The 20,237-nt window shown below is 41.0% G+C and overlaps 1 protein-coding gene across 1 annotated transcript in view; it reads right to left on the reverse strand.

Moving 5' to 3' along the window:
• The window catches only part of akap1b (A kinase (PRKA) anchor protein 1b), a 31,133-nt gene extending 20,953 nt beyond the window's left edge, over positions 1-10,180 (reverse strand). The window contains exons 1-2 of the mRNA XM_028573139.1: positions 9,976-10,180; positions 2,203-3,803 (exon numbers count right to left, since the gene is read on the reverse strand). Of these exons, the coding sequence (XP_028428940.1) occupies positions 2,203-3,778 (1,576 nt within the window). The 5' untranslated portion in view covers positions 3,779-3,803; positions 9,976-10,180. The remainder of the gene's footprint in view (positions 1-2,202; positions 3,804-9,975) is intronic.
• Positions 10,181-20,237: the final 10,057 nt, after the last annotated feature.

The following is a 20,237-nucleotide window of genomic DNA, read 5'->3' on the forward strand; positions in this document are numbered from 1 at the left end:
AAACACGACAAGAGAAAGAATAGCTCCAGCAAAAAGCTAGTACGTGGCCCCAAAGTTACATTACTGTTCCTACGATCTGTAGGGGTGGGAATCACCAGAGGTACCACGATACGATATTATCACGATACTTAGGTCACGATACGATATTATTGCGATTTTAAACATATTGCGATATTCTGCAATATATTGCAATTTATTACCTTTTTTCCAACTTCATTATTATGTCCCCAAAGGAAAACTTTGTCAACATCTGTTTGTTCATCTCACATGAATTTTATTGCTGTAAAATGTGAATGTCAAGCTGACTAACTAACCAGCACTTTAATGAATATGTTATAAATGTTGTATACACCTGGCAAACTGAACTGTTTGCATTTTTAATTAAGGTGGACTAGACTGTAATACCAACAGGTATGCACTGCTGTGCTACTACAGGTATTTTTACAATTAAAATGAGTACAAAAACGGGCGCGACGGAGTCACGTACCTTGGTTCAGTGTGTTTTTAGCAAGTGACAAAATCCTTCATTTTCCACAACGTTGTATGGACGCAGGTCTTTGCACATGAAGTAGGCGATGGCTTGAGTTATTTTCTTAGCTCGCTCTGATTGGGGAGGTAGCTTTGTCAAGCTAAGTGTGTCCAGTGTTGGTTGGTTTTTCGGCGGAGCTGGTTTAGCATTAGCTTTACCGTCCTCGGCTAACGCTAACTCTGGATGTTGGCGTGTGAGATGAGCCCTCATGTTTGTGGTATTCCCTGAGTATTTTATTTGCATACGACACTCCTTGCAAATCCCATGTCCATCTCAGTTGTCCCCTCCTTGTTAAAAAATCCGAAAAAAGTCCAAACACTTGATTTAAACACAGATGGTGCATTTCTGATTTCTTTCTCTGACGCTGCCATGTTTATTTTATCTACATCCTCCTGCACGCTGACAGTCACCCCGCTGACCTCACCAGAAAACAAACAGCGCCATCTGGTGGACTGAATAAGCAATTGATTTTATTATTATACTACCAAAAAGTTAAATTCTGATGTGCAATTTAAATAATAAAAGATCGATACTTGGCGCCTGTGTATCGATACAGTATTGCCACGAGAAATATCGCGATACTATGCTGTATCGATTTTTTCCCCCACCCCTAACGATCTGCTCAACTGCTTTCCTTAAATTTCCGCTTAATGCAAACTCTGCAAACGTCTTTACTTGTTTGTACTTCTAACTTTTATTCCGAGACCTGGGATTATTAAAAAAACACACCGATTTTAGAGTTTATGGAAGCTGTATAAAACAGCTGATTTTGGTACATAAATTTGACATGCGCTTCATGATTTGTCTCACCTATTTTTCACTTTATGAATTATTATTACTGATGCGTTTAATAGCAGCAGCACTGCACTCAACTCCAATAACAGTCTACATGAGTCTCAAGTTTTCCCTTTAGACTAACGTTCTAATGCCTTTGTTCATCTGTGATGTGCATCAGATTTTAAAGGGAAAAAATGTAATGTCTGCAACTCTGCTTTAAACTTCCATATTTAATACAAAGGCATTACATTTTTTCACTTCAGCATTTTTCATTTGTCCTGCACCTGCCAGAAGGTGGGATGTGCACACAATTGCTTTTATAAAACATCAGATTTGAACATTAAAAAGTGTAAATGCTGGTCATAGTTTAGTTCTAAAACCCTAGAGCACCCCAGAGCATCTCCTGCCAGACTGCAGACATTCACACTGTGCAGCAGTAGAGGAGGCTGTACAAGCGTCTGGGTTCAAAAGTAGTTTAGCCAACTTTCTGTCTGCTTTTCAGCTGACATTCACCGGTAAGGAGAGCATCAGAACAGCCAACAGAAACAAGTTGTGTGACTGCCCCGTTTCTATCTCAAGAGTCAGTTTGTGAATGCCAATATCCTGTCATGCCACTATCCTGCTTTGCTCCATTTACAATGACGCAGATAAAAATAAAAAAAGGACACTGACTGACAAATTTGACTTGGGGGCTTCTCGACCGATGACTCGAATCATCTGCAATTAGGGGGCAGCCCAAAAAACAAAATCTAAGGGCTGACTATTCGCTGATACATCAGATTTTTTTTAACTCTCAAATATCATTAGTATCGGCCAAAGAAAAAACATTATTGGACTGGCTGTGCTCAGCAACACTCCTTACGCCAATACTGAGAATCAACAGATTGACGCCTCACCTCCAGACTGGTCCGTCTCCACCTCACATGTCCCGTGAGCTCCATTCAGGCCCAGTCCGTTAAGCCTCTTTATCTCGCACACTGCATCCGACGAGATTTCTTCAGTTACAGCCAACAACGATGCCTCCGTGGCCGTCTCGGCCAGTGATTGAGGCTGCGTGGCATCTTTTGCCGACAAGTCCAGAAGCTGGATCACATCTTTTTGGTTGTCAAACGTGCTGTTCTGGAGGTCCTCGTTGCTGATGCCATCCTCAGAGTGGCACGTACTGCAGGCAGAGTCGTCGCCCAGCACCGCTGCTTCATCGCCCTTCAGTTTCATATTTAGCAAAGGAGGGGGACTCGGTGCTGCTTGGTGCGATGGCCAATGGCCTGCATGGCTTGTCTGATGAACCCTGTGACTGACCTCGACAGACTCCCATGCTGGGGCCGAGGAGCAGCCATTGGGCATCCCCAGCTCTTCCTTCTCTGTGGCCTCTCTGGACTCGCAGCCCATCTGAGAGGGGCCTGTCAGTAGATGGTGGTGCTGCTGTGCTGCCGTGCTGGGCTCCTGTTGGGAGCATAGTCTGCCGCTGGCCAGTGGTGTGCTGTTGCTGCAACTGGCCTGGCTGGTTTCTGTGACCTGGCAACTGGTGACCCCAAGGACCTCCTGGGTGGCTGCCGAGATGACCTCATGTATGAGTCCGGCTGCGAGAAGCTCCAGATCCTGCTCCCTTCCACGGCCGCCGTGTAACTGGATGTCCTCTGGCGTCTCTGATGTGGTAGCGGAGTCCTGGTCCGTCGTCTGGGCCGTGGAGGCCGGGGCGGGGGAAGCAGGCGTGCTGGTTAGAATGTGTTGGTGGAAATCCTGCGCTGAAGAGGGCGTCTCTAGAGAGTCCGCCTCTGATGGGATCACTCTCTGCACATTGGCTGGAGTGACTGCACAAACAACTATCTCGGCTTGCGTATTCAAAGGGCTGTAGTGCTCTGCAACTTCCCCTTCTGGCTCGGGCCTCTCTGCATCAGAAAGATGCATTGTTGGGGAGGAGCTGGTGACTTTGGTAGACCGGCAGGGCAAGACCACCTCCACTATTGTGGCTTCTGAAGGAGAGGCTGGGTCGTTGACTAGGTGTTTATCCAGCTCGTTTACCAAGGCAGGTGGTAAGCTCTTCTCTGGTACTTTATGGTCTTTCAGTGACACCTGCAGGCAGTCTTCTTTGCCAGGTGATGGCAGAGTTGAGAATGGGGGTTTATGGACTTCCCCTAGTCTTATTCTGCCAAGGTGAGGAGCAGCTTCTTCAGAACTTTGTTTTAGTGAAGCTGCTGCTTCATTGTCCTGGACATGGATCGGGGAAATGTTTTCATGCTCTGTTCTCAGGTTGCTTTCTGTGCCATTTGAAGGGGATACAGTGCCTTTCTCAACCAAACCGTTGCTACCCTCTGCTGGAGATGCTCTAAGGCCCATGGTGGTTGGAGCCCCCTCTGGGCTGTCATGGCTGATGAGCCGCTCTTTCTTCCGCGAGATGTACCACCACCAGCCGATCAGTGCAAGGACTCCGGGTAGCGTGTAGGGCGCGATAGAACGAAACCTCAGCGGCATTTCCTCAGGACACTAACAGCTACACCTGAAAGTAACAAAAAGACACAAAGCTACGTATTAATTGAGGGACATTTCACAGTGACCAAAATGGAAAGCAAATCTGGGGAAACTGGTCTGGATCTGCCCGTTGTTTGCATGTTGATTTAAGGGTTAAGCTTAAGTCTCTCTGACATATACTGGGAAATACGCTAGATCCCATTTGACCCCGAGAAAGACTTGGAGGTATTAAAACAGTTCAGCCTTTCAGCTCATCTTCTGAAATCCTCTTGAATATTTAAAGCTAAACCTGCAAAGATTAATCAATTAGCCGTCAAGAATTAAATAAATAATCGAACTGAGTCATTATTAATGAAAAAAGTAAAGATTCTCTGATTCCAGCTTGTTAAATGTAATATTTTCTAGTTCCTTCACTCTGTGACAGTAAACTGAATATCTTTGTGGACAAAACAATACATTTGAGGACGTCATATTGGGCGTCGGGAAACACTGATCAACATATTTTAGACCAAACAATTCCATAAATCAAGAAAATAATCAACAGATTAATCGACACTAAAATTAATAGTTGTTCCGAGAGTTCTTGTTTTATATGAATGGTGATGACTCCGCAAAACAGGGAAAGGGGTTGCCGACATGGTCGCAGACCCCTGACGGCAGTCCACCCCCTGTGACAGATGCCCCTGCAACGACAGATGGCCCCGGGAAGTGGCGACATCGGCCCCGGTGCACTGCCACAGGGAAAATGCATAAAAGAAGGAGAACCCCCACCCCCGAACAGAGCGGCTGTGAAGCCAGTTGAACCCCCTGGGCAGACTGTGCGGACCCCACCGCTGAGAAGTGTAAAAATAGCTCGGGTTTATTGTGAAACTGCTTATCTCAACGGTTGTGTGGGTAATTAATGAAAAACTGTATTAGTCATGGAGCAAAAAAAGTCGTGACGTGTCCGATTTAATTTGCCTGACTTGACATCGCACAGTCTACGATGTGACTATCGCACATGGGCACAGCGTCGATGCCGAAACAATACATATCGCACAGTCCTAATGTCAATCCAACCCAGCCAGTGCCTTCTTCTTATCTTCTTATCTTTCGAGATGTGTAAATCGCATCTCTGTATCTGTGTGGTTCAGTATATTTAAATCTTTTACACTATCAAATCATATTCTGTGGAAAATGCCCAAAGAATCAAAACACAGCAGGAACACAAGAGAACCCCAGACTGAGTTGAAGGTCTTAAGGCAGGGGTGTCAAACTCATTTTAACTAGGGGCCACACTGGAAAAAGAGAATCACACCAAGGGCCAGACATGTAGAGTTTATTGACGTGCTTTTGTTACTGCAGGTCACTTTTTTGTAAACATTTTGATAGCTTTTTTTCCTCATTTTTGTTCAGACAGTTTTTGTTGCTTTCTTTTTGTAAATTTGTTGCTTTTTCCGAGATTTTTGTACGCTTTTGGTTGACATGAAGCACTACAAAAGTCATCAAAAGAGTTCCTTCTGGGGGAATTTCTGATTCTCGGAGTCGGCAAATCTGCCATATTCTGCTTTGAATGACACTTAATTGCAGTTTAAAAAACACTTTCCCGTGTTTTTGGTTTGGTGCACAACTATGTGGGTCAATATTTATTGAGAACCCAAATTGATATACAGGCCGGATCTAAATGTACAAGGGGCCGGATTTGGCCCGCGGGCCTTGAGTTTGACACGCGTCTAAAGGGTTACAAAATGGTCAGCTTGTACATAGGAAATAAGACCCAACTGAAGACACTGGGACAGCCCTCTGCATACCCAATGCCTGACAGCGGGTGACTCTCTGTCCATGTTAAAAAAAGGACATGTGCACATGCCTTTCCTTAACAAACGCAGCCAAGCCTGCCTCCACCAGGAGGAATGCATCACATGGTCTGGATGTGACTCAATCATATCCTGCCATGCTTCCAGACATGGCTGTCATTAGCAACAAACGCACACTCACGCACACACTGACTTTTGACCTCTGGCTGTTTGCACTCCCACCTGCTCTACATAGTCAACGGCTGGCCCGCTGCAGCTAGCAGTCCCGGCATATACTTTCAACATTAGGTAACAATGGAAAGGTTTGTGTGCCTTTGGGTTAGAGCAAATCAAATAATTACAGCAAGTGGGGTTACGAAATAGAATTAACACTGGGCAATATTCATATAAAGTGACTTATTTCATGAATTCAACGACCAGTAGGTAGGGACTCTCCTCTAACAATGTCAACATTTAGGCTAGACGGTGGAGACACAAATTAATTAATGTACCGAGGCTGTGGCCCTTGTCTTGAATAATACATAGCCTTGAAAACGTATTCCCAAAGAAGTGCGAAAGACTACACCATCGGCACATCAGGGTGATGCGATTGTTATTGCCAAGGGCATACAATTGCTGTAGAATTTCAAATGGATGAAAATACCAAGCAACTTTCTGTGTATATCCTTAAAACTCTACCCCTGATAACGTAATCCTGATATTTGGCATTTGTACATTTGATTTAATTTATTTCTGCACACTACGCACCATTTACCTCAAAAAGGATTATAGTGTTGGTTACTGCAGCAATAGGAACTAATGTTACAGGTTGTTGACCAAGTCTGGTCAGTTAGCGAGAAACACCCAGAGCTTTAGCAACTGGATAGCACTTATTTACTTACACACTTATTTTAGTAACGAGATGCTCGACAAAATGAAGATTCACCATCTTTCAAGCATCACCTGATATTCTGCAAATGCATAATCCACTGAGGAGCATGTGTTACATTAATATTTTAACTCTCACCAGACACCACCATGTTACTGTGCAATGGACAGTGAGAAAAACAGTACGGCGACCACTTTCTACAGTTAATGTGGTCTTCCTGATTTAACCAGCTTTTCCCCTCATAAATTTCTCACAGAACTTCACCTCTCTTTATCATTTTGTTGGTTTTTGTTTAAGAAGCAAAGTCTTGCTGTCACCTTTGCTGCAGTACCACTCTCTGTCTGAAGTGTTGCTGCTGCGCCAGCGATGGCGCTGTTTTACCAAAAAGGCTTGCTAAATGCTGTAAGTCAGATCTTCAAAACTGGGCACCTTAGAGTTACTGCAGGGGATCACCAAATTTTTGTTTGATAATTTTTTTAAGTTAAAATAGGTCTAAAAGTATACATAAACAATCCAAAATGTTATAAGCAAAAGATAAATCAGCCTGTTTGTGCCGTTCTTTTAATTTACACAACATTGATGACAGGCTTACTGGCCTGTAGATAAGGTAGCCACTAAGATAGCCATCCACACGTAGTGCATAGCTTAAGAAGTCCCTGTGTTTTTTTTGTTTTTTTTTTAAATGTATGCATAAAGGCTTTAGGCCGCCCTACACGTTATTGTATGCCCAGTTTATTTTGAAACTTAATTTTATGCAACAGCTAGTAGTCCCTAGTAGTCTCTCTCTCTCTCAGCTAAGGGCTCCTAGGCCTAAAATACATTGAAGACCCCTGCTTTAAGTGATAGGTCATTGCAAATATAAAGTTCACCATGAAATAAATAATTTCATTTTAATTAATAAAAAATGTTTCTATGTTCTGTCATCAATTAGCATATTCCTTTATACTTTTCCTGATGTCTCACACACACACACACTTAAATAAAGCTTATTCAAGGAGAATCACATTTTAAACAACTGACCTGGGCTATTTACAGCTCAAACCAATTGAACTGTCATGCCTTGCTGATAAGTTGGTTTAGTTTCACATTGGATAATATCACTGCGATGTTCAATGTACAATACAATTGTAATGTGAAATATGTCCATATGGACAGCTAAAGTATAAGAGAAAAGTAGTCATGTGCCTGTACACTGTATATGCGTTTATGAAATGGTGGCCCACACTACATTCACCTTGGACAAGGTTACTATAACAGCTCAGCAGTCAAACTAATCTTGAGCGTGGCACACAGGTCAGACAGGTGTTCAGCCTTTCTGGAGCTTAAAGTCAAGATTCAGAGTGTGCCCTTGGTGTCCAGATATGGTAGTAGTCTGGCTGTATTTGTATGTTACAAACCCTACAAGTGAGCACAGGTAACCTAAGCAGCGTGCACAATGAATACAGAGCATTGTGATATACTATCATCTAAACAGTCCAGCAGACTGTGCCAACTGAATACATGTGAAACCTGACTTTCACGACTTTTTTTATAACGTTAATTCGTTCACACTGTTCGCAGACGTGTTGGTTTAGTCGGAAACCCCAATTCTTAAAGGGTTACATTTTATAACGAGTAACGGGAACACCAATGTGGGAATTGTTTGTAAATCGAATTGTAGAGTGGCCCTCGTTCCAGCACAATATAGCATTGTGCGTTTGTGCCGAGAGCGCATCAGTGACGTTACGCCATCTAATTTTGCCTGCAAGATATGGGCTACACTGCACTGCTAGAGTCAAGTTTTAAATTAACCAACGTTAGCATTATTGTTAGCTACAACAGGCGAATACTTTAATTTAGCTGACAGATAAACAAAGCCCAATAAAATCTTAGTATTGCAGTTTAGCTACATGACAATATGAGAATTTGCACCTTGTTAGACGGGTTGTCTAAACGTTAACTGTTCACGAGGGTCAATAACTTTTCAGCGACTTAATGCCAAACAATCACAGCTAGCGACCTACATGCTAATAACCACAATGAGACTCCGTGACTCCAAAGAAATAATGCAATCGACGTTAAATCTCGCCATGTGTGAAGTAGCTCAATACTGTCAAACCGCTGTGTGACGTTACGACCGTTTCATCACAACACAGACCAGCTAGCTAATGGAAATTGCAAATTAGCTAGCAAGTATACAGACCACAACGTGAACCTGCACTTGGAATTCTTACATATTCATTTTCCTCGCAATGAGGTAGCTAACTCAGCGAAGGGCACGTTATATCAATATAAGACTCGAGGCTTTCCCATTTTAATTCACACGAGTCCCTTTTCCTTTCCATACCTCCTTCACCACTATTACTTTTGTGTGCCTTAGCTTAACGTTGCATAGTACAACTCATTTTAAAAAGTCAAAAACAAAACGTGGTTGAGGTAAGTTAGCTAGCATTGAGAACAATGTATAGCTGCAACTCAATGTGTGTCGCAAGGTGCCTCATTTGAAAGCCGAACTCAACATGAAACACTTTACATCGCATTAAGCACGCATGTCCAGTACTAACATGCACAGCGGTTTGCCAATAAGACTAAAAAGTGTGGACTGACAGATACAGAGAGGTTGTCGTAACGTTGTCTGGAACGAAATCCAGTACCAGAGGTGGTTGTGACCTAACGCTAACGTTACACTACTGGGAATAAGCATGGCTGGTTAGGAGGCCGCAGTGCAGGATACAAAGTATGAAGTTAGCAGGCTAGCCCCGCACATTGGTTACAATGCTAAACCGTCTATGAACATAGACGAATTAAAATGCCAAGGCAGCTAATCGCACATTCCACTACGATGGGTTAGTTACACCATGATAGCCTCGTGTATAGGGCTACTTGAGAGTTTAATTTCACAGTCTGACCATCATGTTAGGCCACGACATAAATGCAATACATCACACAGCTTTAAACGTAACCAAAATGCACCAGTGAGGGCTTGTCCCAGACTGACGCAGGGTTTAAGGACGCTTCTGGAGTGCTCCTGTCCTGCATGGGCCTCAGACCTTCGTGTTAGCTTACTACGTTAGCCGGCCTGGCGTAAATGATATCCAACTAACTTTACTTGCATTCTTACTGCTGATAACCTATACACATTTGTTACTATACAAGACACATGGCCCTGTTTTTAGAAAATTCATATAGACAGCGCACGAGAAAAGGAATTAGGGTAATCTAAGTTACACAACAGGGAAAGAGGCTAGCTAGAGTGTGCGGACTGTTAAGTTAGAGAAAGATGTGTAACGTCAGGCTAGCTGTTCAATGACATGGGAGTACTGCATTCAGTCGGTGACACAGTAAACCCGAAACAGCTTGCAGAGGCGCGTGGAAATTTCAATGAATGGGGTTTTATACACTGTGCGCGTGTTGCACCCCTGTGAGTAGATTTGAACTAACGTTACGTTAAGTCACGCTGTGTGAACAAGATGCAAATGGATAACGTTATAGTCTTGGGCTTTCCTCTTCGTTGCTAATTTCGCTCTTTCGTCTCCAGAGTTTTTACTTTTACTTACAGTATGTTATGGTCCTTGGTGCCGCCACGATGAGAGCAATACTGATATTCTGAGTTTTTCAAATATGTCCCTGTGGAAAGCAAAGTCAGATCCTCCCCACGTGTAGACCGACAAGCACCCGTCTAAAAAAACAGACTAAACAGCTGGTCAAATCTCGCGATACTCAGGGGCTGAAGCCGTCTGTAGTCCCGCGTTATCTGAGAATGCAGTAAAGTCACCTATTTCAGACCAGACCTTTACGTTATCTGACAGTTATTCAACATGTTGGTCTCATGTCTGAAAAAAGCGCCAATGGTCACTTGAGCCACGACGGCAATCTTACCAGGTTGTACTTTCCATATCACTTTCGACACGGCACAAGTCTGAATTGAATGTCATGAGATTAATTTATGGCTGCACAAGGTTAAACACAGGGACGTGCATGGACATTTTGAGGGGCAGGTGCCCAAGCGAAATTAAAAGCACTTTTTAAGACCTTTTTTTAATATCACATTGAATTCAATATTTCACGATCATACCAGTCAAAGAATTGTATGTCTTTATGTAACCTTATTTTTACGCTATAATATTAAGTGACTGTCCTGATACTAAATTAAACTAAGTCAGATAAAGGTTTTTTGCTGAAATAATAAGTAATATATTAGTAAGATGCTGACAATTATGTTTTTTCTTGTACAGTGTTACCATTGATGTTTTTGTGGCGGCTGCCACAGTATTAAAGGACAATTCCGTTGCAAAATAAACCTAGGGGTTAATAACATGCGTACCGAGTCAACCGTTCTCTGGGATATGTTTTCATGCTAATCGAATGTCTGTAGCTTGAAACAAGCTACTGCAAACCGGTGATTAGCTTGGAAAACAGTCATGACCAGTCGAACCACGAACACTGTGTTCGAGCTATGTTACTGGTTACTGGTTGCACGGCGTTCGTCGTTCGACTGGTCTTGACTGTTTTCCAAGATGGCGTCCGCATGTAAACATGAACACAAGGGGGTAAGCTTCGCTTCAGAACGCGAACCTCCGATGGCGTCATTTTGTTGCTACAAAGCGATCACCTCTTGTTAGCATTACACTGACCGCCATTTTTTTTTTACGTCACTTGACTGCGAATAACTTTACATCTGAAGCGTTTAAAGACTCTATTTGTCCATTGTTTATTTCTAAAGAAACACGACAATGTATAAAAGGCTCCATTACCTTGTACCTCACGTTATAGCTCCGTAGCAGACGTTTTTGTAAAAATAAGCTAACGATTGTGTCATAACCAAGTGACTTACTGTCGCACAGTAGAGGAATTACCGTATAGTACAGGAGAAGCTACTTGAGCAGTTTCGACTTACATTAGCTGTTTAGGTTTAATTACTAATGTTAACTAGCATGTTAGTTAGCAATAATTAGCCTGTGCTTATGTTATCTCCTTACATATACCTACGCTCTCCTTCTCTGTAAGATTGGAAATGATTGAGATTTCTCTTGTCACAGCTACCAGAAGACTTACAACTTTCAGACACGTTGCTCACGTCACATTTACTGTACGTTGTCTCTGTCAGTTGGAGGCTGCACAGTAAAGCAAGAGATCACCGGAAAAGTGCTTCTAATAGCCTTCACTGCTCTCCGTCCAGAGCAACGGGGTCTATTGGTCCATTATATACTGTCTATGCATGAACACTACTGTCTTTATAATCATAGAGAGTATAAAAGAATGGACCAACAGATCTCGTTGCTCTGGACGGAGACCAGTGAAGGATATTAGAAGCACTTTTCTGGTGAGCGCTGAGCATTACTGCGCAGCCTCCAACTGAGAGAGACAACGTAAATGTGACGTGAGCGACCTGTCTGAAAGTTGTAAGTCTTCTGGTAGCTGTGCCAAGAGAAATCTCAATCATTCCCAATCTTGCAGAAACGGAGAGCGTAGGTGTATAAGGAGATAACATAGACACAGGCTAATTATTGCTAACTAACATGCTAGTTAACATTAGTTATTAAACCTAAACAGCTCATGTAAGTCGAAACTGCCTACGTGCTTCTCCTGAACTATACAGTAATTCCTCTACTGTGTGACACAATCGTTAACATATTTTTACAAAAACGTCTGCTACGGAGCCATAACGGAAGGTACAAGGTAATGGAGCCTTTTAGTAAGTAAGTAAGTCAAATTTATTTGTATAGCACCTTTCAGAGATAAAAATCACAAAGTGCTTCACAATAAAAATGCAATACAACACAAGAAGTCACAATACAAGCAAATTGAAATACAAATAGAAAACATAACAAACAACCATAAAAACCCCTTGGCTAAGTAAAAGCCTGCTTGAACAGCAGAGTCTTCAGCTGCTTTACACATTGTCGTGTTTCTTTAGAAATAAACAATGGACAAATAGAGTCTTTAAACGCCCCAGATGTAAAGTTATTCGCTGTCAAAGTGACATCAAAATGAATGGCAGTCAATGGAATGCTAACGAGAGGTGATCGATTTGTAGCATCAAAATGGCGCCATAGGAGGTTTGAGTTCTGAAGTGAAGCTTACCCCCTTGTTTATAATCTATCTTTTTAATAACCTGTCTGTACACTTACAAAGTTCTCAATGCTTTGTCCTTTAACATTGACAGTTTATTTTGAATTTTGAATTAGTTTTTATTTTATTTAAGTTTTGACTTTTGTATTTCATTTTAGTTTTAGTTAGTTTTCACATTGTGTTTGCTAGTTTTAGTTTAGTTTTCAGTAAACCAAGACGCTGTTTGCCTGGGTCCCTCAAATCATTGTCTGAGCAGCTTTAAGCACATGATGGGACATCTTTAACTTTTTTTCAGCTATTTATAGTTTTTAAAATATTAAGCTTTTTTATGTACATTGAAAGTCAATGGATTAATCTTAAAATCCTCTTCAGTAATAACTGATAACTGTAGTTTATTTGCCGTGTTAGAGACAAAGCTCTGCACCAGGGAAACTCGACCGTTAACAAGAGCTGCTGTCAGTCCCCCGTAACGTTAATCGTGCTGGCTGACCTAGTCTCGCTTTGCCAGACCTTCCTCCAGAGCTGGTTTGGCTAGTACAATCGCCAATCATTCCTTTAATCGTCGATATACGATCTGATCGCCAGTCTGTACAAGCCTAGTCCTGAGCGTGTTTAAACGTGTACTTAGAGCTGTCTACTTGTGATCCGATCACTCAGGATTTTATTACCAGGTCAAAACGGGACCTATCTCTCCATATCTATATGTTTATGTCTTTCTCTGTCAATATGTCTTTCTGCTGTAAAGAAATAGTGGCGCAGATAGGCAAAACATTTGAACCCCTATCATTTCTTACTCTTTATTTTGCATCCTTCATCCATTTTCAGCTATTTATACAGCTTCATCTGCTTTCCAAATCAAGTCTTATTTACGTAATTCAAACCTAAAAATGTTCCACATCTTTCATTTATTAGGAGTTTCATGCAACTTCAAATTCTTTTCGTACTTTTTGAAAATATTGAACACAGCTAATTGAGATTTCCTAATTTGACCCACCCATTTCTTCAGTTTAGCATCAGCTTTTACAAAAACTTTCATACTTTCATATTCGTATTATTCAACAATTCAATGAAATTCATACTTATTAAAACAATTCCCTCTTTTCAAACTACTCTCACTAATTCACCTTCTTCTTACGCATTTTAAGCCATCAATCCAGTTTAGCTTTAGCAATTTAGCTTTTCAGCACTCACAAGCATTTACTCCAGGAAATGCATTTTCTAGTTATATTATTATATTGAACATTTCAGGTAATGTAGTCCAACCAAAACCAATAATTTTGTCATTTTATATTAGTCTAACTGATTTCACATAAAATTTTATCTGATATATCATTATCTGATGAAAACAACAACACAGGTGACTGACGTTATCCTCACTTTACAACTGACTTTAGCAGGTGGATAACAGAGACTCTTGCTGTTATCACCCACATGCAAACTAACCACAGACATTTCCCTCATTCATGGACTGATGGTTGTTCGCTGCTACAGAATAAAACAATGATGTACAGTACAGGCCAAAAGTTTGGACACACTTTCTCATTCAATGCGTTTTCTTTATTTTCATGACTATTTACATTGTAGAGTCTCAATGAAGGCATCAAAACTATGAATGAACACATGGAATTATGTACTTAACAAAAAAGTGTGAAATAACTGAAAACATGACTTTTATTCTAGTTTCTTCAAAATAGCCGCCCTTTGCTCTGATTACTTCTTTGCACACTCTTGGCATTGTCTTGATGAGCTTCAAGAGGTAGTCACCAGGAATGGTTTTCCAACAGTCTTGAAGGAGTTCCCAGAGATGCTTAGCACTTGTTGGCCCTTTTGCCTTCACTCTGCGGTCCAGCTCACCCCAAACCATCTTGATTGGGTTCAGGTCCGGTGAACCACCCTTTGCTTTTTTGATAGCGCTGCAAACCCTTGGTGTTTTCTCAATGAGCTTGTTGGCTCATTGACTGAATATGACTGTGGTCGTATTGTCTTTGGTCTGCTGTGTGTGCCATGTGTTTTTCTTTCCCTTGTTCCGCTTTGTATACAAATAGGTGTGTGGCCTAGCCAGGAGTTTATTGGTGGGATGCTCTCGTGCCCAGCTTCGTGATTGGCTGCAGCTGGGGATACCATCAGTTATAAGGAGCCAGGTGGGCAGCAGGCATTCCTCGTCCTCCTAATCTCCCAACCGGCCACACTTGTTGTAACTTTAGTTTAGCTATATTGTTTTTGGTTTATTTAGTAAGGGTGGACCTCCAGGCGTGTTAATCTTGTTTTCTCCTGTTTATGTTACTTAGGGAGGTCATTTGTTTTGCCCTTTTGTTTTGTGAAGTTAGTTTCTTATCTCCCAGTTAGTTTTGTTTGTTACTTTTGTGGTAGGCCACCCTGAAGCCTTATACATCTATGTTATATATATATATATATATATATATATATATATATATATATATATATATATATATATATATATGTATATGTGTTGATCTAATCACCTAATTGTTTGTGGCTACTTGGGAGACGGGGAAGATGGGGCCTTTCCATGTTGCGTCCTAGGCACCCCTAGACTGGGGCGTAACTGAACTTCGTGAGGTAGTCACCTGAAATGGTTTTCACTTCACAGGTGTGCCTTGTCAGGGTTAATTAGTGGAATTCTTTCCCTTATTAATGGGGTTGGGACCATCAGTTGTGTTGTGCAGAAGTCAGGTTGATACACAGCCGACAGCCCTATTGGACTAACTGTTAGAATTCTTATTATGGCAAGAACCAATCAGGAGGAGACTGCGTGAATCAGGCCTTCATGGTCAAATAGCTGCTAGGAAACCACTGCTAAGGAGAGGCAACAAGCAGAAGAGATTTGTTTGGGCCAAGAAACACAAGGAATGGACATTAGAGCAGTGGAAATCTGTGCTTTGGTCTGATGAGTCAAAATTTGAGATCTTTGGTTCCAACCGCTGTGTCTTCTGCGACGCAGAAAAGGTGAACGGATGGATTCTACATGCCTGGTTCCTACCGTGAAGCATGGAGGAGGAGGTGTGATGGTGTGGGGGTGCTTTGCTGGTGACACTGTTGGGGATTTATTCAAAATTGAAGGCATACTGAACCAGCATGGCTACCACAGCATCCTGCAGCGACATGCCATCCCATCCGGTTTGCGTTTAGTTGGACCATCATTTATTTTTCAACAGGACAATGGGCCTCATTCACCAACCGTTCTTACGAAGAAATGTGTTCTTAAACCCTTCTTACGAACTTTTTACGAAGATTCTGACATTCACTAATGTTTTCTTAACTTGTTTTCAAACTTTTGTTCTTAGCTAAGAACAAAATCTACGAACACTGAAAAGCACTCTAACGCACATTTGAGTGATGACAATTTGCTTCAAATGATTGCTTACTGCATTTTATTTAATTCTAGTCGTTTACAATGATAGTATTGTACTGTAATGTATTTCTGATCATTTGTTGAAAAATAAATCATATTATGCAAAAAAATACTAACACTGCAATTTACATCAGCAATTAAACTGATTAAATCCTGCATTATTTGGTGATTGATCGCTATTTATAGGGCCAAAATGCAGTTTTAGAATGTAACAAAGAATGTACAAATTCGTCCTAACCGTACTTAAGTACATTTTTCACGTATCTGTACTTTACTTAAGTAGACTCAATAGTGCATAGCCTACTTTTGACTTTTACTTTGTTACATTTTGCAGCAATTATCTATTCTTTCTACTCCACATTTCTACAATGTTCCGTTACATTTTCTGATCAGTTTGCCCCCTGCCAAAACGTCTTCCTGACCGTCACACGTTTGTCTCATCAGTGAAGTTTGGTTGCCATAGATACTGTATATATGGGGCACAGCTGATCCAAGCCGGATCCGGTGCTGCAGAGCCCAGGCGCAGCGCTGCTGACCCTCGGTAATACAGACTCCGGTAAAAGGGAAAATGAAAACGTTTGTTTTTATTATTCCCGTTTTTAAATCATAGTTGCCATCTATTTCTCTCCACAGTGTCATTTACTCCTCCGCCAGGCTGCGTAAGACGCATTCATATCTTATTTATTTGGCTGGACCTCTTCACATCTCCCCATTTGCACTGCTTCACACACTTTATTTGCTTACTTGCATGGTTAAAGAAAATAAAACTGTCTTAAAATACATCCATGAATAAAACCAACCACATTCCGATTCTAACAACACATTTCCATTTTATGCTGGTTAGGATAGGAACTTTTTTTAAAAAGCCAGGCCTTGTTTGTGGTAGTGGACACCTTATACTTTTACTAAAGTAAATATGTCTCTCGTTATTTGTACTTTTATTTAAGTACTGAGATTCAGTACTTCCTCCACCGCGGCTCCGACAATCTCCGAAAACCTGTCTCCCAGGAGGGGCACAGAAAGTGTCATGTCCTTATATCGGAATTTGCAGGGTATTGTTTTATGATAATTAGGAACAACTCGCACACGCTTTCAGTTACGAAGACGTGGGATTCATCAATCCTAAGAACACAGGTGCGAACAAATCTGCTGTTTAAGAACACGTCATGAATCCGACGTAGACTTTTCTTAGGAGCCTTCTTAAGAACATATTTAAGAGAAAACTTAGGAAGATATTGGTGAATGAGGCCCAATAACCCCAAACACACCTCGAGGCTGTGTAAGGGCTATTTGACCAAGAAGGAGAGCGATGGAGTGCTGCGCCAGATGACCTGGCCTCCACAGTCACCGGACCTGAACCCAATCAAGATGGTTTGGGGTGAGCTGGACCACTGAGTGAAGGCAAAAGGGCCAACAAGTGCTAAGCATCTCTGGGAACTCCTTCAAGACTGTTGGAAAACCATTCCAGGTGACTACCTCTTGAAGCTCATCAAGAGAATGCCAAGAGTGTACAAAGAAGTAATCAGAGCAAAGGGCGGCTATTTTGAAGAAACTAGAATATAAGACATGTTTTCAGTTATTTCACACTTTTTTGTTAAGTACATAATTCCACATGTGTTCATTCATAGTTTTGATGCCTTCATTGAGACTCTACAATGTAAATAGTCATGAAAATAAAGAAAACGCATTGAATGACAAAGTGTGTCCAAACTTTTGGCCTGTACTGTACATCATTGTTTTATTCTGTAGCGGTGAACAACCATCAGTCCATGAATGAGGGAAATGTCTGTGGTTAGTTTGCATGTGGGTGATAACAGCAAGAGTGTCTGTTATCCACCTGCTAAAGTCATTTGTGAAGTGAGGATAACGTCAGTCACCTGTGTTGTTGTTTTCATCAGATAATGATATATCAGATACAATTTTATGTGAAATTAGTTAGACTAATATAAAATGACAAAATTATTGGTTTTGGTTGGACTAGATTACCTGAGATGTTCAATATAATAATATAACTAGAAAATGAGAATGAGAAGGTGTGTCCAAACTTTTGGCCTGTACTGTATGTATACTCAATTGAAGGTTACCCTGAGTCCTCTTAGTGATGCGCAGTTCAGTCGCACTACCACTGCAGTGTTGTTCGAGCCTCACCAGCTAGCTCATGCTAACATGCAGTTTCCATCAGACTCTCAGCCCATCTTCATGTAAAGAGTAGGAGTTTCTCTGCACCTGAAACACTTTCCGAAATGGTCCCCTGTGTGACAACGCTGTACTGAATCATCTTTCATTAGGTAGGTAGCGGAGGACGGTTATGGCCCCCGCTGGAGTTCATTAATTACCTTATAATGGACAGCTCGAAGGGCATTAACCCGCTTATACCATGGTCCATTGTCAAATCACATTAATAAGAATATATTAATTTATATTTCCAATGCGTTTGCAATCAAAATATAAAGTATTTTATTTATATTTTTATTTTTAATAGTCTGTTTCCACCTGAAAGTTTGACTAATATCTACCAAAATCATTCCTATCCCGTAAGGCTGTAGCCTGAATGCCAGCCGAACTTAGCCCCGCCCACAATATTCGATTTGAGGTTGGGAAGTTCATTCTGACTAGAATCTGAGTATGACGACGTCAGGCTAATAAGGTTCTAATTCAATGGAAACAATGTTCACTGCTGGTAATTAGGAAGGACCTTATATACGACCTGGTAACGGGAGATAGTTCTAGTCCGCTCAGCTCACAGAACACTTTAGCTCAGCTACCAGCCAGAAAGCTGGAATTGCTAGCGGGTTTCAAAGTCAATAACATTGTATACGGTTGACAACAGTAAGGATCATTATACATTATCTTAAAGTGTTCATATAATACTCATTGTCAGATTCATAAATGTATTTAGAGGTTATATCAGAATAGTTTTACATGGTTTAATTTTCAAAAAAACACCATATTTTTGGAGTACTATTGCTGCTGCTCCTCTTTTCACCCTGTGTTGAGCTCTCTGTTTTAGCTACAGAGTGAGGCATCTCACTTCTATTCCATCTTTGTTGGGAGTCGCACATGCGCAGTACCTAGGTCAGCACTACTAGCTAGTCAGTTGCAGATTATGAGGTCGTGCCACACTAGCAGCTAGCCTAGGCGAGCATTATAACGTGTTTTAAAAAAGTGACGCATGTTCGTCACGGAAAAACAAAAAACAAATGATAAGCCATATGTACTGTCTGCTAAAACCTAGTAGCGAGTTGAACAGCGAATGGGATGTATGATGGAAGCTAATGTGAAACAAAGTAAGTTCACAGCATTTATACAGTTTCTTTTTTTTTAAATGAGTCACTATTCACATTTTAGGGCACTATTATGTGGTCAGACATTTTTTTCTGTAGTGTCCGAATTGTAACTAACCCTAACCCTAACCCTCTTACAACATACAACCATAATCCAAAGTGGCTCTCATCAAAGCCCTGTGTACTGTATGTGTAATAGTGCTTCTTTATCAGCTCCCCATTGAAATCCGGCCACACACCTCAATAAATTTACCACCTTTTTACATTTAGTTGCAACATTTTCAATATGATTCTTCCATATTTACCATCAATCCATAAACCAAGATACCTAAATACTCTATCCATGGGCTTTCTGTATAGAGTTAACCTCTGCCCATTACCTATTTTCTTTTTAGTGACTAGCATATAGCATAATTTTGCAACTGATATTTTTAATCCCCAATCATAAGACCATCTCTCTACATTGACTATTGCTTTCTGTATACAATTCAACACATGAGCAAATGTTTTCCCCTTTTCCAGATTACTTTATCATCTGCGTACAATGATGACTGTATACCTGTTCCTACATTTTCAAAGAAATCATTAATCATGATATTAAATAGTAAGTAGTAAGTACCTTGTGGTATCCTGTTTATAATTTCAAAACAATCTGAGATTTCTGATCCAACATTAACTTTAAATGTTGTATTTGATAAGAAATCCATGATCCAGTTATATAACCTTCCACCTACGCCTAACTTGTTCATTTTAATTAGTAGCCCTTCTCTCCACATGGAATCATAAGCTTTCTCAATGTCAAAGAAAACTAAAGCCATCACTTCCTTTATATATGTTTTCCCCCATTTCATTATTACTTTAAGCAAAGCATCAGCTGTGGATCTTCCTTTCCTAAAGCCGCTCTGGTACCATGGTATCATGCACCTATTCATTATCTCTTAAGACTTCTTCTTTCCTTTGTTTATTTCATGAGGTGATTTCGACTATGGACAATTCAATTATTTCCTGTTATCATAGTTTTAGGTATACTTTCTGAGGTATAGCTTCAATTATCATATTTGTAACTTCACTACATTCCTCCACATTACAA

Source organism: Perca flavescens, chromosome 3, assembly GCF_004354835.1.
Source record: "Perca flavescens isolate YP-PL-M2 chromosome 3, PFLA_1.0, whole genome shotgun sequence".
Taxonomy (NCBI): Eukaryota; Metazoa; Chordata; class Actinopteri; order Perciformes; family Percidae; genus Perca; species Perca flavescens.